The sequence below is a fragment of the Colius striatus genome, chromosome 1 (assembly GCF_028858725.1).
Source record: "Colius striatus isolate bColStr4 chromosome 1, bColStr4.1.hap1, whole genome shotgun sequence".
NCBI lineage: Eukaryota > Metazoa > Chordata > Aves > Coliiformes > Coliidae > Colius > Colius striatus.
This window is the reverse complement of record NC_084759.1, coordinates 14,113,466-14,127,209: the sequence shown is the minus strand read 5'-3', so window position 1 is coordinate 14,127,209 and position 13,744 is coordinate 14,113,466. Positions and strand designations below refer to the sequence as shown.

The 13,744-nt window shown below is 40.2% G+C and overlaps 1 protein-coding gene across 1 annotated transcript; it reads left to right on the top strand.

The window, feature by feature from the left end:
- Positions 1–5,226: 5,226 nt before the first annotated feature.
- Positions 5,227–12,013, top strand: LOC104556371 (stromelysin-1). The gene is made up of 10 exons (XM_010200206.2): positions 5,227–5,331; positions 5,481–5,725; positions 6,187–6,335; positions 6,429–6,560; positions 7,435–7,596; positions 8,192–8,411; positions 9,537–9,670; positions 10,783–10,942; positions 11,610–11,713; positions 11,913–12,013. Exons 1-10 carry the CDS (start codon positions 5,227–5,229, stop codon positions 12,011–12,013), a joined length of 1,512 nt encoding a protein of 503 aa, XP_010198508.2.
- The last annotated feature ends 1,731 nt before the right edge of the window (positions 12,014–13,744 follow it).

Genomic DNA, 13,744 nt, shown 5'->3' with positions numbered 1-13,744 from the left:
TGAATAAATAAATAGGTTGCACCTATCACAAGCTATCCAGAAGGCTTTGTGCTTAAGAAGCACACATGAGAGACAGCAGATATCATATGGAAATCCAATATTAAGACATATAATATAAACTTCTGATTGCCTAATTTTTCCAATTACAGACATTACATATAACAGCAGGATGACAGTTTCATAGAGTGGTTCTCTGCTCTCCCTGCTCATGACCAAAAAGATCAGAGAACTGAGGCTTCTTAAGGAGGCATCTTGACTTTCATGTAGTTATAGCGTCTTGGCTGAAGCCAAGGCTTAGTCAGGGCTTCCATGTCAAATTATTAAAATGGTAAGCTTTTTCCAGTCCACACCAAAAGGAATTCCAGGGAAGTCTGGAGGCTCATTAAATGGCAATGCTCCCTATCTCTTCCTAATACTCAGTCTATCAAGTTCCTACTCACTACTATCAAGTTCCTACAACACTGACATATATTGACAAAATTGTTTATGAAAACATCTAAGTTAAATGCTTAAGCAGCTAAAACATGGGATGACCAGCTGCAGATGGGAATGTATTTTCTGTGTACTTGTTTTTTTGTCCTACAAAACCAAGAAACTATAGTGGATCTTCTAGAGGTCGAATGACCATCACCTTAACTACCAGCATTAGAGATCTGAAAGCTTGTTGATACCCTTTATAACAGAATAAGAATCGCACAAGCTTAGGTCCTTGAACATTAAGGTCTGTGCATATGAGACGAGAGGAAGGCAACATTTTCCTGATCATTCCCCTTCAGAAGAAAAGGTGAGATCAGGCCCATATTGCAGTTTCTTTGATGGTTTGGCATGTTTGGACAGTGACATAATCCGAATCTAGCAGGGGTCAGGATGGTACAGAGAAAACAGTGAATTAATTCTTTCTCACAACCACAGTTGTCTCCTGCCTCACCCGTTGCTCACGGCCGTGTCTTTATTCAGAGTATGTCCCCAATATGTGGCCACTTGTGAAATAAAGGTCCATCTGTAGCGTGACAAATTTTCAAAATTTTTAAATTCCAGTTTAAATCCTGCAAATCTCAGAACTCTTGGGCATTGGATTCTGTCCTACCTCTTGTTCGCTGATGGATGATATAATACCAATGGACTGCAATCACTTTGTGACCATGTCTTCGTAAGAAGCTAAGTCAGACATTGCTGAGAGGAAATGACATGCAACTTATGAAACTTGTTTATACACTAAATACAAGTGTGGAAGTGATTTCAGCATTGTTATTGTTGATAATGCTCAAGGAGAGGATGCAGACATCAAAAAAGTATCTGAATTCCTGTTTAATTAAAATCAGTCATTGAGGTTATCTCTACATGCCATCTCTCAGTTTGCAATGGAACCTGGATAAAATGCTCAGATGAAGTAAAAAAATGACTAACTTAATTATTAGCAGCAGCTCTGTATTATAAAACTAGGATGAAGAAATCCTACTGATAAATGAAAGTACATGGATATAGAGGCAAAATTGTGGAATTCAAGTTAATATCTGTTTCAGACTTTGTTTCAATGCTTTCAAAATACTGTCTGTAAAGATTGAAAATGCTTCATTTTCAGTAAATATTATCTGGTTTCCTTGAGTACTTTAATAGCAGACCTACTTTGGTTTTTTTTAACATGTGGCAAATTTTCTGTTTGTCTACATACTTCAATGGCTTTCTTGCTATTACCTAGCCTTAACATAGCATACTGGATAATACAACGATGTAAAGGGCTTGTGTCTTTTTCTGTTTGGTTATTGTTCCTCAAGTCCAAGAACCTCCTTGTAGGAATTTATCTCCCAATCCCATTAAAGTGGAAGGAAGCAGCTGCTTCTTCCTTGTCTACGTAGGTCCAAGGCCTCCATATCCCACCCTGCCTCTTTGGCACAGGCAGGTCAGAGAGAGTGAGTTAAGAAACAGCATGAGCAAAAGAGAAGTGGAAAAGAAAACTTCTACAGATTCTTCTATAAATCAAGGGAGTGAAATCATAGTGTGTGTTTGCGTTAGTTAGTTCAAGGTTCCTTTAACTTAATTTGTAGTTGTTTATACAGTTACTGACAATTGTTTATATGACGTTCATATCTTAAGTATCACTCCAGTTCTCATTTCCATAAGTTAAAATTGCCAAACAGAACTGGCATGACATTTCTGCATGGAACTTCAACCACATAAAAATAAGAAATGGCAAAACTCCCAGCCAGAATTTTAGCAAATCTGTTAAAAACCCTGGCATTTGGACTAAACCCCATGGGCTAATAAGCATTACACTGTCAGAGGACAAACAGTTCTGTGGTGGAGGAGTATTAGCCTAGATATTGCCAGGCATTCAGTGAAATGCTCTGTTCTACTGCAGGAGTCTTCCTGGGAAATCACCCACTCTTGTCCCTGAGTGCAATGATTAAGACACTGTCCCGTGATATGGGATATATGACTCTTGAGTGCGGATGAGCTGAGGGAAGAAATGAGCAGTACTCCTGAATCTGTCCTGGCTACTTTGCTGCTGTAAAAGCTGGCAAGAGTCACCACTGCAGTCAGTGCAGTCTCCAACCCTTCCAGGGCAACAGTGACTTTGGAGCACATAGAGGAGCAGCTTCCCAGGGCAGAGGGGGAGATAAGCATCTTGTTCAGGTTACCTGTAGGACCAAGACATGAACAGGCACATGATTAGTCTTGTCAAGGATTAAGTGTTTCTGAGCACCCTTGAAGCAGACATCATGAACCACTAGACCTATAAGGCAAAAGTGCCATGTGAGGTCATCTTTTCAGCTCACCTCATTCCATTTAAATCAAGGCTCTGTCTTTGCCAATAAACCTTCACTGTGTTCACTGACAAGGTAGTTTTCAAGCACTTTAAACCTTTCATTAAAGCCATAATACACTTCCTGTTTGCATCCTGTAATTCCTAAACCCAGGACTGAGTACCCATAATAGTTTGGACTTTAAAAGCTGCTGATGTATTTGGGGTCAGCACAAGGAGACAAATCCTCTCTTGGATTCACAAACAAGGAAAAAGCGTTCTTGTGCACACGTCTTAGCCACGCAGGCTGCCTTAGCTGCGAGTTTTCCCCACTTGTGCTGCCAAACACATTTACAAGGCAAAACACATCTCTCCTCCCAGCACTCACTGACCACTCCATAAAATGTCAGCTCAAGCACACAGGCAACAGACTCTGAAGAGGGAAGCCAATAGCCATGCAAAAGTTAGTGAGAAATAGTAGCTGCTTAAATATTAAAAAGAGCTTGCTAAAATATTAGCCCACTGGTTGTTCTGCATCTCGCCACTCTGACTGCTTCCCCTGGGCACAGTGAGCAGGGTGTTTACAAAACATTTAGCTGAAAACAAAGAGGATAAGTACCATATGCTAACTGCTGCAGCTAGCTGCAGAAATACAAGCACAGTATTTGAAATGGCCCTGCTTTCTGTCTGAGTTTCTTTGCAAAAATGCAGGCACCATAGTCTATGAACATAGTTTGGGGGTGCTGCTCCATGATCAGCAGAGATAATCTTTCACCTTATTGCTGCCAGCTTGCTGTTGTCCTGGTGTCCCAGACACGTGTCTGGCTGCCTCCCTGCATCCCTGTTCCCATCTGCAATATCCCATCTCTCTTCATGCTGTCTCAGATGTTCTTCTCATCCCTTAGGGAGCCAGTGCAGTTGCTACTCTCATTGGTGAGGCTGGGGTTGTTTTTACTGGGCTGCTTTCCTGTAGCTTCAACCCTCTGAATCAGGTCACTGTGAGCACACTTGGTATCAGAAAGGCACAGGGAAGCAGCCAGAGCACTGGCCAAGATGTGGGAGCACCCCACTAACAGCAGTGAGTTATCTTCAAAGCTGCCCTCATCCCACTGCAGCCTAACATGTAAACATCTGTGCCACTTAACTCAGCAGTTCAGGATCAGGGTCATGCATGTGGTGTGACTTTACTCCAGACAGGCAGGTCAACTCCAGTTTCCTCTGGAAGGAGGCCATACCTTTTCCCCAGGCCACCTCACAGACTGCAGAGCTCAGCTGCTGTGGTGCTAGGGTTGGTTTCTTGAAGGTTCCAATATGTTTGCTCTCACCGGAAAAGCGGTTTCTTTTCTGCCTTTTTCTCATGTTCAAAAATAAATAGATTATTTTTAGCTCATATTTCTCCTTTTGAACTTGCATTTGGGCACTAAGTCAACATAGGAGAAGTCTGCTTGGAAAGAAAGGTAGATGTCTCAGAAATGACAGGTAAGAGAGAACTTAGTGCCAGTGGTTCTGCAACTCCTACATAAAGTGCAATGCATCACATTCAAAAAAAGGACATAAGAAATGAAATTAAGACTTCTGTCAAATTGGGGAACTTTGAATCTGTAACTCAAATCCTCATCGTCTTCCATCTGATCTTGGAGATATGTATTAAAATATTCCTCTGGAGACTCCTAAACCCCCAAGGTGCCTGTAATTCTCTAGGGAAATTTCTCCTTTAGTTGTGAAAATTCCCTGGTCTTATAGGCTATGCAGACAAGGATATATGATTTGGGATGCTCTATTAAGATCTTTGCATTGTGGTGTGATGATTGCCTGAGGTAAGTACAGGAGAACAAGGGGATGCAGCCACAAATCTGTTCTCACATGGGTCAGGTAGCACTACAGGTGATGGTTCTGTAACCAAGCTGGGATATCAGGTTCAAGAGAAGAGATGAGTTATTTGTATAATCAGCTATCTAACTAAGATTATCAGAACAACATGGACTAAAGGAAGACGTTCATCCCTGACATGCTGAAGTCCTGCATGGATGCCACGCTGAGAAAAATGAAGGGCAGTTTTTGGATGTCTCTTATCATATGCTACAAGGAATTACAGATTGTTATCCCTCACAAAGAGGCAGGTCCCTGAAGCATCTCTGAAAAATGAAAAACTTTATCCAGGTGACTAATTTTAGATTTTGATACTTATATGTTTGAAATACTGGTCCAGTTCAGGAATGAAGAAAAAAAATACTGTCCAATAATATGATTGCGAAATCAGGGGGTTTTGGGCAAGGTAAACTGTCATGTGTTAGCTTGCTTCTAAAACCAAATTTGGTCTCTGTGTTTCTCTGGGAAATCAGAGGATGTTATAAACTGAGTCATGCAGTTATTGACTTTAGCAAGCACACAACTGATATAAATAGAGAAACACTGGAAAGACTTGGGTAGAAGAAGAGATTAAGAGGTCTTCTAGTGAGGGCTCATAGGACAGGGAGGCAAAGATGAAGACACAGATCCTTTGTTTCCTTGGGTTACTATATGTTGCATGTTCTTGTGCTTTCCCAGTGGTTCCAGAAAAGGAAAAAGAAGATATACAACTTGCTAAGGTAAGGACTACAGGTACAAATGAAGAAATAACTTACTGGGAATATTAGCATAGTGATGTATTAGTGACACAGAATATTTTACTAACAGCTCTTTGTGTTTTAAAAGAAATGTTAATGTACTAAAAGGATGGTATTTTCTTCCCCATCAGCAATATCTGGAAAATTTTTATGACTTTAAAGAAGAGAAAGATTCTCTCTTTAAATCAAAGAACCTTGATCGCATGTCTAAGAAAATCCGAGAAATGCAATCATTCTTTGGGCTAGAGGTGACTGGAGAGCTGAATCGTAGGACGCTGGACATGATGAAGCAGCCTAGATGTGGAATACCAGACGTGCGCTCATACAGCACCTTCCCACACAGCCCTAGGTGGAAGAAAGACAACGTGACATATCGGTAACATGCATTAAAGCACATTTCTCTGTACACCACTGAGAAGCTTTGTACATGCTAGGCAAAAGTAATGTCAACAGGTCCTTTACTATTTATTCCTGTATTTCTCCATACAAAAGCCCTATTCATGGTAAAAGGGCCATGGATGTGGGGACTATTCATATCCTTTGCTTTAGGCTTCCAAATAATGATGGAAAGACCAAAATAGGAGTTTACATTATTTACTTCATAGCCTACTAAATAATATAGTCAGTTAATAGAGGGAATACAGTTGAGAGTATATATATTAGGATTTCTGAAAGTCATGAAAGACAACTGTGAAAACTTCCTCTGTTACTTAAGCAAATAATTTGAAAACAAACAACTCAAGAGACAAATAATACTAACCACTGATTAAAATATTTGACCTTGATACTATGTGCTCTAGCCACATTGCTTTTAATTCCTTTCTCCTTATTTCACAGGATTTTGAACTACACTCCAGACATGCTACAAGCTGATGTAGAGGAAGCAATTGCAAAAGCCTTTCAGCTTTGGAGCAGTGTTACTCCTCTGAGGTTCACCAAGCTCTACAGCGGTCAAGCAGACATTATGATCTCCTTTGCATCTGGATGTAAGGGGAAGCCCTTGCCGGGAATGATAAATGTTTGTCACTATTTCTTACAGAGATGTTGAAAAGCATTACTTTTCCCCCTCTTTTTTTCAGTTCATGGTGACTTTTATTCTTTTGATGGCCCAGGAGGAACTCTGGCTCATGCCTACCCACCTAGCAGTGGGATAGGAGGAGATGCCCACTTTGACGAAGATGAGAACTGGACCAAATTTACTACCTACAATGGTAGGTAACTTTCAATATTGTGCTGCCTTTTTTACTTAGACATTATTTTCTTGAAGACACTGTAAAGTCACAGAACTCTTGGCAGTAGTTCTAGTATTTACTGAGATAAAAAATGTCTGTAATTTAGTAAAACTACTCTGCATATTTTGACCTGGGCGGCAGCTATGACTTTGCCCTGAATTTAATGCAGGCTGCAATTGGAGCTCCAGTGAAGGAAATCTGATTAGCATGAAACAGAAACTTTGAGTAATCATGACATGGTAATGCAGGGCATTTTCACCCTCAGGTAATGACCTTAAAACCTGTAATATTGAGGTCTTAGGGTTTTGTTGTTGTGGTTTAAGGGTTTTTTTTCTCTGATTTAAAGTGATGCAAATCTTTAATTTCTGCAAAGGAAAAAAAAATCTTGAGTTTACTGGTAAATATAATTAAATACAACAGTGAAACATTCTGGTTTCCAGCAATGTCCAGGAATGATGTTACATATTATTGGTCTTCGTGAAGTAGTTACCAGGTGAATTCCATGTCATTTATGATTCTCATAGTCTGTCCAGATGACTAAAATGTTCTCATCCAGTTTTCAGTCATCATTAGAATTTTAAAAAAAAATGGAATTTTTGTTGCCAGAAAAATTTCTGCAACATGAGCAAAAACTGTCTCCAGATTGGTTTTCCTGAGAGAAAAAATATTTATCATTCAAAATTAATTTCTTTTCAAGGATAGCAGAGAACCTCTTACTTGAGACATAGTTAGATTTTGCTGTTTCATTAGGATTACAAAGGGCATATCACACAGGAGATGGATAGCATTTGTATCTCACTGTCATACAAGAAAATTTATTTAGTGTTTGCTCTTTGTGCTGGATTTTTTTTAGGATACAACTTATTTCTAGTTGCTGCTCATGAGTTGGGACACTCACTAGGTCTCGGTCATTCCAATGTCTTTGGTGCTTTGATGTATCCTATATATATGGCCAGAGATACGAGGAACTACAGGCTTCCTCAGGATGATATTGATGGCATTCAGGCCCTCTATGGTAAGCAAGAAGCATCATTTTTTGGTGGACAATAGATAAACATTTACAATGAGTTTTACCCAAAAGCTAAAATGTAATGGACTTTTTCTGTTGCAAGGATACTGGAGTTTAATTTTCTAATATTATTTTTAGTCAAATCCCTTAGTTGTTTTGTGGCTAAAAGTCTACATCTGAAAAAGGGAATCTATGTGCTGTATCCATGCCAGTAAGTCCAAAGGTCCAAGAACCTTTCTCCTATGATACCAGAGCAATAGCCCACATCTGTAGTATTAAAGTCTCTTATGTTCTACAAAGGGGTGGTCACACACACAACTGCCTTTTGGAAATCATGTTTGCTCCACATTAACTCCTGAGCACATACAGTTTCAGAGACCAACAGCTCGTCAAGGCAAAATGATGCCAGAGATCATTTTAACAGTCAGCAGCATAGATAGCCAAGTTAAATTGCCCAGGAACTTTCCCTGACGTTAATTTACAAGTTGAGTTTTAACATTAAGAAATCTATTAATTTGACTCCATATGGTGCATCCTGAAGCTCTGCAACACAGAACACAATAATTCATCTTCTACATCTGCGCTTATCTGTTTCTCAAAGGACCACCCAGGGAATCTTCTGCACTTCCAACAAAAGCTTTTCCCCCACAAGAACCAACTGAAATGACATCTGCAGAAGCACCAACTGAAATCTCACCTCATGAAGAACCAACACAAATTACACCTTCCAAAAGCCCAACGAGACCAAAGGACTGTGACCCTCATTTGAGTTTTGATGCTATCACCACTCTCCGTGGGGAAATACTGTTCTTCAAAGACATGTAAGTGCTTTCATTTCTAGAAACACCTTTTTCTGAGGCTCACAAAGGCAGAGCATAAAGTTCGGTTCAAGGAGTTTACCTTTCCTTGGTTATAAAAGATTTCTGAAAGTATTAAGGCAACTTAGTAACATTTTACTAGCCCAACTTGGCTGGATGAGTAACGTGGTTTACTGACAGGTGAATAAAACATTTTAAGCCATTGTACATCATTGCCCAGATCTGTTAAAATGGCACAGGGTTGGATAATCCCAATGTCACTTCTCAGCCTGCAGTTGCTTCACAGGCAGCACCATCCTCATCACATCACACCATCTGTAGGGCAGGGAGCTGTGGAAAATCTCACTGATGACTTTTGTTGGCACTCTGACCTAGGACTGCTGCCCAGGACCATGTGTAGGGAGTCCTTGCTGCTGCAAATGTCTACTTCTTGGGCACATTCTGACACAGCACCACAGCAGGTTTTTGGCTGAGCACATTCACTCTGTCAAGGGAGAACATCATGTAAGACCCAGAGTTTCACCTGCTTCTAGAGTTAGTAACTGTTTTAATTGAGCAAGCTCCCTTTCACAATGTGGGTCTGATTTCCCTTTTAAAACACATGATGAGGAATTGTAGCTTAAAAACTTAATAATTCTCAGGAAAAGGGAGGAAGGAGCAGTTCCTCCTTAAACTGGGTTTTAACATTGTTTTTCAAGAATATTTAATGAGCATTTGTAATCAAACTGAAATTAAGACTGCAGCCGTGCCAACCTGCATGAGACATGAAGAGAAATCTTCAAATATCAGCACTACCACAGACATCACATGTTGTCTTGGGCAAGCACTCAGAGTGCTAGTGGAGAGATCTAGAGAGCCATCAGCTCTAGGTGCCCCTGCTTGAGCTGAGGGGTTCGATGAGATGAGCTCTAGAGGTCCCTGTGACCTCAGAGCAACTTGCAATAAAGGGCAAATGTATATGAGAGGACAGAGCAAAGTGACTCACTGCATCCCAAAAGGGATGATATCTCTGCCTCATAGAGAGGACTGGTTCCAGCACTCGGCCAAGTAGAATTTAAAGTATATTTGTGGGCTATTCAATTCCTAACAAAACACAGAATTATACACGGCTGTTTTCATTTCTATCAGCTATGTCTGGCGCAAAAGTCCATACTTCTCAGGCATTGAGCATGACACCATCTCCTCATTCTGGCCATCACTGGCAGGAGGCTTTGATGCTGCTTATGAGGTTGACAAGAAGGATCGAGTGATATTCTTTAAAGGTACTTCTCTTACATCTCCACCAATTCTTTTTATGAATGAAGTTAAAGTAGTATTACTAATGTTTTGTAAGAATAATAGAAGTAATATTCTGCTAATTCTAATACACGATATTAATATTTAAATGCTATTACTGTCATAAGTAATGTTGTTTCACAAGAGTCCTGTAAAATACATGTGAACAGGTGTCCAAGAAGGTCAACTGCATCCTCGTTTCTATCAGAAATAGCGTGGGGAGTAGGAAGTGGCCAGAGAAGTGATTGTCCTCCTGTACTCAGTGCTGGTGAGGCTGAATACTGTGTTCAGTTTTGGGCCTCTCACTGCAAGAGGGACACTGAGGTGCTGGAGTGTATCCAAAGAAGAAAAAGAAGCTGGTGAGGGGTCTGGAAGAAAAGACTGATAAGGAGCAGTTAAGGGAACTGGGGATGTTTAGTCTGAAGAAAAGGAGGCTCGGGGGAGACCTTATAATTCTTTACCAGTACCTGAAAGGAGGTTGTGGCTAGGTGGCTGTTGATCTTTTCTCCCAAGTTACAAGCAACAAGATAAGAGGAAATGGCCTGAAGTTGTGCCAGCAAAGGTTTATATTAAATATTAGGAAACATTCTTCACCAAAAGGATTTTCAAACATTGTAACAGTCTACCAAGTGAAGTTATTGGGTCACCATTCTTGGAGGGATTCAGAAGATGTACAAATGAGGTGCCTGGGGACATGGTTTAGTGGTGAACATAGCAGTATTAGCTTAATGGTTGGACTCTAGGTGATCTTAGAGGTCTTTTCCATCCTAAACAATCTTGTGATTCTGTGACTCTGTAATTACTCTTCTGTTGTTAATGAAGGAGATCATAGCTGAGACATAATTGATTGTTTCCATTAAGTTGCTTAAATATATTTTTAAAGGTACAAAACACATCCAGAAAATGTGAAGAATTTTAACTATTGACTATGTAGTACTGCTAACAACTACAAATAGAGGAAAATCTATCAGCTCTGAAACATTAATTGCACATCTGTGTGTTTCAGAGACATTTACCACTCAGAAAGCTCTGGGATTTGGATGAAAAGGAGCTCATCCTCCTTAGAAATCTCTAATAGCTTCTCCTGCTTTTCCTGCAGACAATCAGTACTGGGCTGTCAGTGGCTACAGAATAGAGCCAGGCTTCCCCAGACCTATCCAGAACCTGGGCTTCTCCACCAGCGTCAGGAAAATTGATGCAGCTGTTCATGATCCAAATACCAAGAAAACCTATTTCTTTGTAGGCCAGAAGTATTGGAGGTAAGGCTTATTCCTCTTTGTTACAGTAGATAATCAATTTAGCTTTTGAAATGTCAGGTTATATACTAGTACTTGTACAATAAGTTCATGACCTCTTGTCAACCTTCTCATACAGCATAAAGCTGAAACTCAGATGCAATTACTCATGGGTTTTTTTCATAGAATTAAGTCTGTAACACCTGAGATAAAACAACATCCATTTACTCTTACCACTGTGTGATTAACAGACAAATGACCTTTGTTTATTTTTTGGGAAGCAGCATTACATGAACTTAATATAAAAAGATAATGTGGGTAGATTTTGTCCTCATGTCATGTATTCATTCAGTAGCTATTAAAGGAGTCTCTGAAATGCTCGCTGAATTTATAAATGACAAATAGCTATGGAAGGAGATTAAAATATTTTTGAAATGAAAATATTCAGTTATTGTCACTCTCAGGGAATGGAAATGAACTTTTTAGTCTAATATTCTGAACATAGCCTTGAGTAGGCCACTAAAGAAGTAAACAGTCACATAGATAGGATTTATACAATTCTATGAGATGACATCTCCTTGCAGCTACCGGATTTTCATCTCAGAGTAGGCTTTTTCAGTAAAAATTCCACAAGGTTTAACACTAAACATCACATGCTTGTTTCTTGTTTTCATGCAACTTCTTCCTTTAGTTTCAATGAAAATACCCAATCAATGGAAAGAGGATATCCAAGAAAAATAGCAGCTGACTTCAAAGGGATTGGCCACAGAGTTGATGCTGCCCTTCAGAGAAACGGTAAATAAAATAAAATGTAATAAAAACCAAAAAAAAAAAGACCACCAGCAAAAGCCAAAAAAGTATATGTTTCAAATACAAAGATATATGAAATGTTTATTGTGATTTTTTTTAACATCCCAAGAAAATAGCAAGTATACATCAACAGCTGTACTAAAGGAAATATTAATTTGCCAATATTTTGTTATTCTAATTCTAGGACATTTCTACTTCTTCCATGGATCAAAACAGTATGAATTTGACATCAAGAACAAGAAACTTATTCATATAACGAAGAGCTATAGCTGGTTTAATTGCTAGAAATATTAAGTGATGATGCAAGTCTGTATTTGTACTAGAAATGTTTTTTCATGTCCCTTGGTTATAAACAATATCATTCAGATGTTACTGTGCATCTGAGTCTGCAATGATGGCCTTCAATAACTCTAATTTAAAATCTTTAAAATGTAAAACTTAATGTACAGTTTTAATTTATTTCATTTTCCAACTATTTATTCATCAAGTTGTTTTTGTGTAATAAAGTATTTTGCCTGAGCACAGCAGCATTCTTGTGTTCTGGTTCGGTCCACTGGAGACAGACTGTCAGATATAACCACACACAAGACTGAACCTCAAACACTGTTTTTAGCATGGTTCAGTGTGCTTAGGGGAGAAGTTAAAGAGAAGCAGAAGTAGGGGGCTAGTTTCAACAGAAAATAAGAAATTACCTAGGGGATGGAAGAGGGAAATGAAGACAGTAAGGAACAGTGTGGTGGAGGTTGAAATGGTAAGAGGACAGTGGGGGAAGGGCTATGGAGAGATTGAAAACTCTGGCCTCATCTGCCATGACTCCATGAAATAGGGACATAGGAGTCGGGATAGGGATGGGATACATGCCTGATACTAGACGGAGAACATGGCAATGGGCTGAGACGACATACTCCAGTGCCACAGTGGGTGGTTTTGGTGGGAAGAGTTGTTGATACAGCAGGACGTGTTTGAATCAAAGAATCTTAAGGATTGGAAGGGACCTCAAAAGATCACCTAGTCCAACCCCCCTGCCAGAGCAGGACCACCTAGAGTAGGTCACACAGGAATCCCCCTGGGCAGCCTGTTACAGTACTCCCTCATCCTCACAGTGAAAAGGTTTTTCCTTATGTTTCTTTGGAACCTATTATGTCCCAGCTTATATCCATTGCCCCTTGTCCTATCATTGGGCATCATTGAGAAGAGCCTGGCCCCACTCTCCTGACACCCACCCTTTAGCTATTTGTAAACATGAATGAGGTCATTCCTCAGTTTCCTCTTCTCCAAGCTGAAGAGCCCCAGCTCCCTCAGCCTTTCATCAGAAGGGAGATGCTTCACTCCATTTTTATGGCCCTGCACTGAACTCTCTCAAGCAACTCCCTGTCCTTCTTGAATTGAGGGGCCCAGAACTTGACACAATATTCCAGATGTAGTCTCACAAGGGCAGAGTAGAGGGAGAGGAGACTCTCAACCTACAGCCCACAGTCCTTCTAATACACTCCAGGATGCCAATGATCTTCTTGGCCATGAGGGCACATTGCTGGCTAATGCTCATCCTGCTGTTCACCAAGACCCCCAGGTCCCTTTCCCCTACACTACTCTCTAAGAGTTCGTTCCTCAACCTATACTGGTACATGGGATTCTTCTTTCCCAGACGCAAGACTCTGCACTTGTCCTTGTTGAATTTCATTAGATTTCTCCCCATCCAACCCTCCAGCCTGTCCAGGTCTGGTTGAATGACAGCACAGCCTTCTGGTGTGTTAGCTACTCCCCTCAGTTTATTATCATCAGTAAACTTGCTGACAGTACCCTCTGTTCCCTCATCAAGGTCATTCATGAATAGACTGAACACTACCAGTCCCAGCACTGACCCCTGAGGGACTCCAGATACAGGCCTCCAACTAGACCCTACCCTTGCCCCATTGATCACAGATCTCTTCCTTCTTCCCTTCAATCAGTAAACAATCCACCTCACTACCTGATCATCCAGCCCATACTTTCTTAGTTTTTCTGTGGGAGATGGTG

Bases quoted from the DNA above. Each gene is read 5' to 3' on its own strand.
- LOC104556371 (XM_010200206.2), top strand. From the start codon at position 5,227: ATGAAGACACAGATCCTTTGTTTCCTTGGGTTACTATATGTTGCATGT. The intron at 8,412-9,536 runs GTAAGTGCTTTC...CATTTCTATCAG, and splicing joins ATACTGTTCTTCAAAGACAT to CTATGTCTGGCGCAAAAGTC. The intron at 11,714-11,912 runs GTAAATAAAATA...TTCTAATTCTAG, and splicing joins TGCTGCCCTTCAGAGAAACG to GACATTTCTACTTCTTCCAT.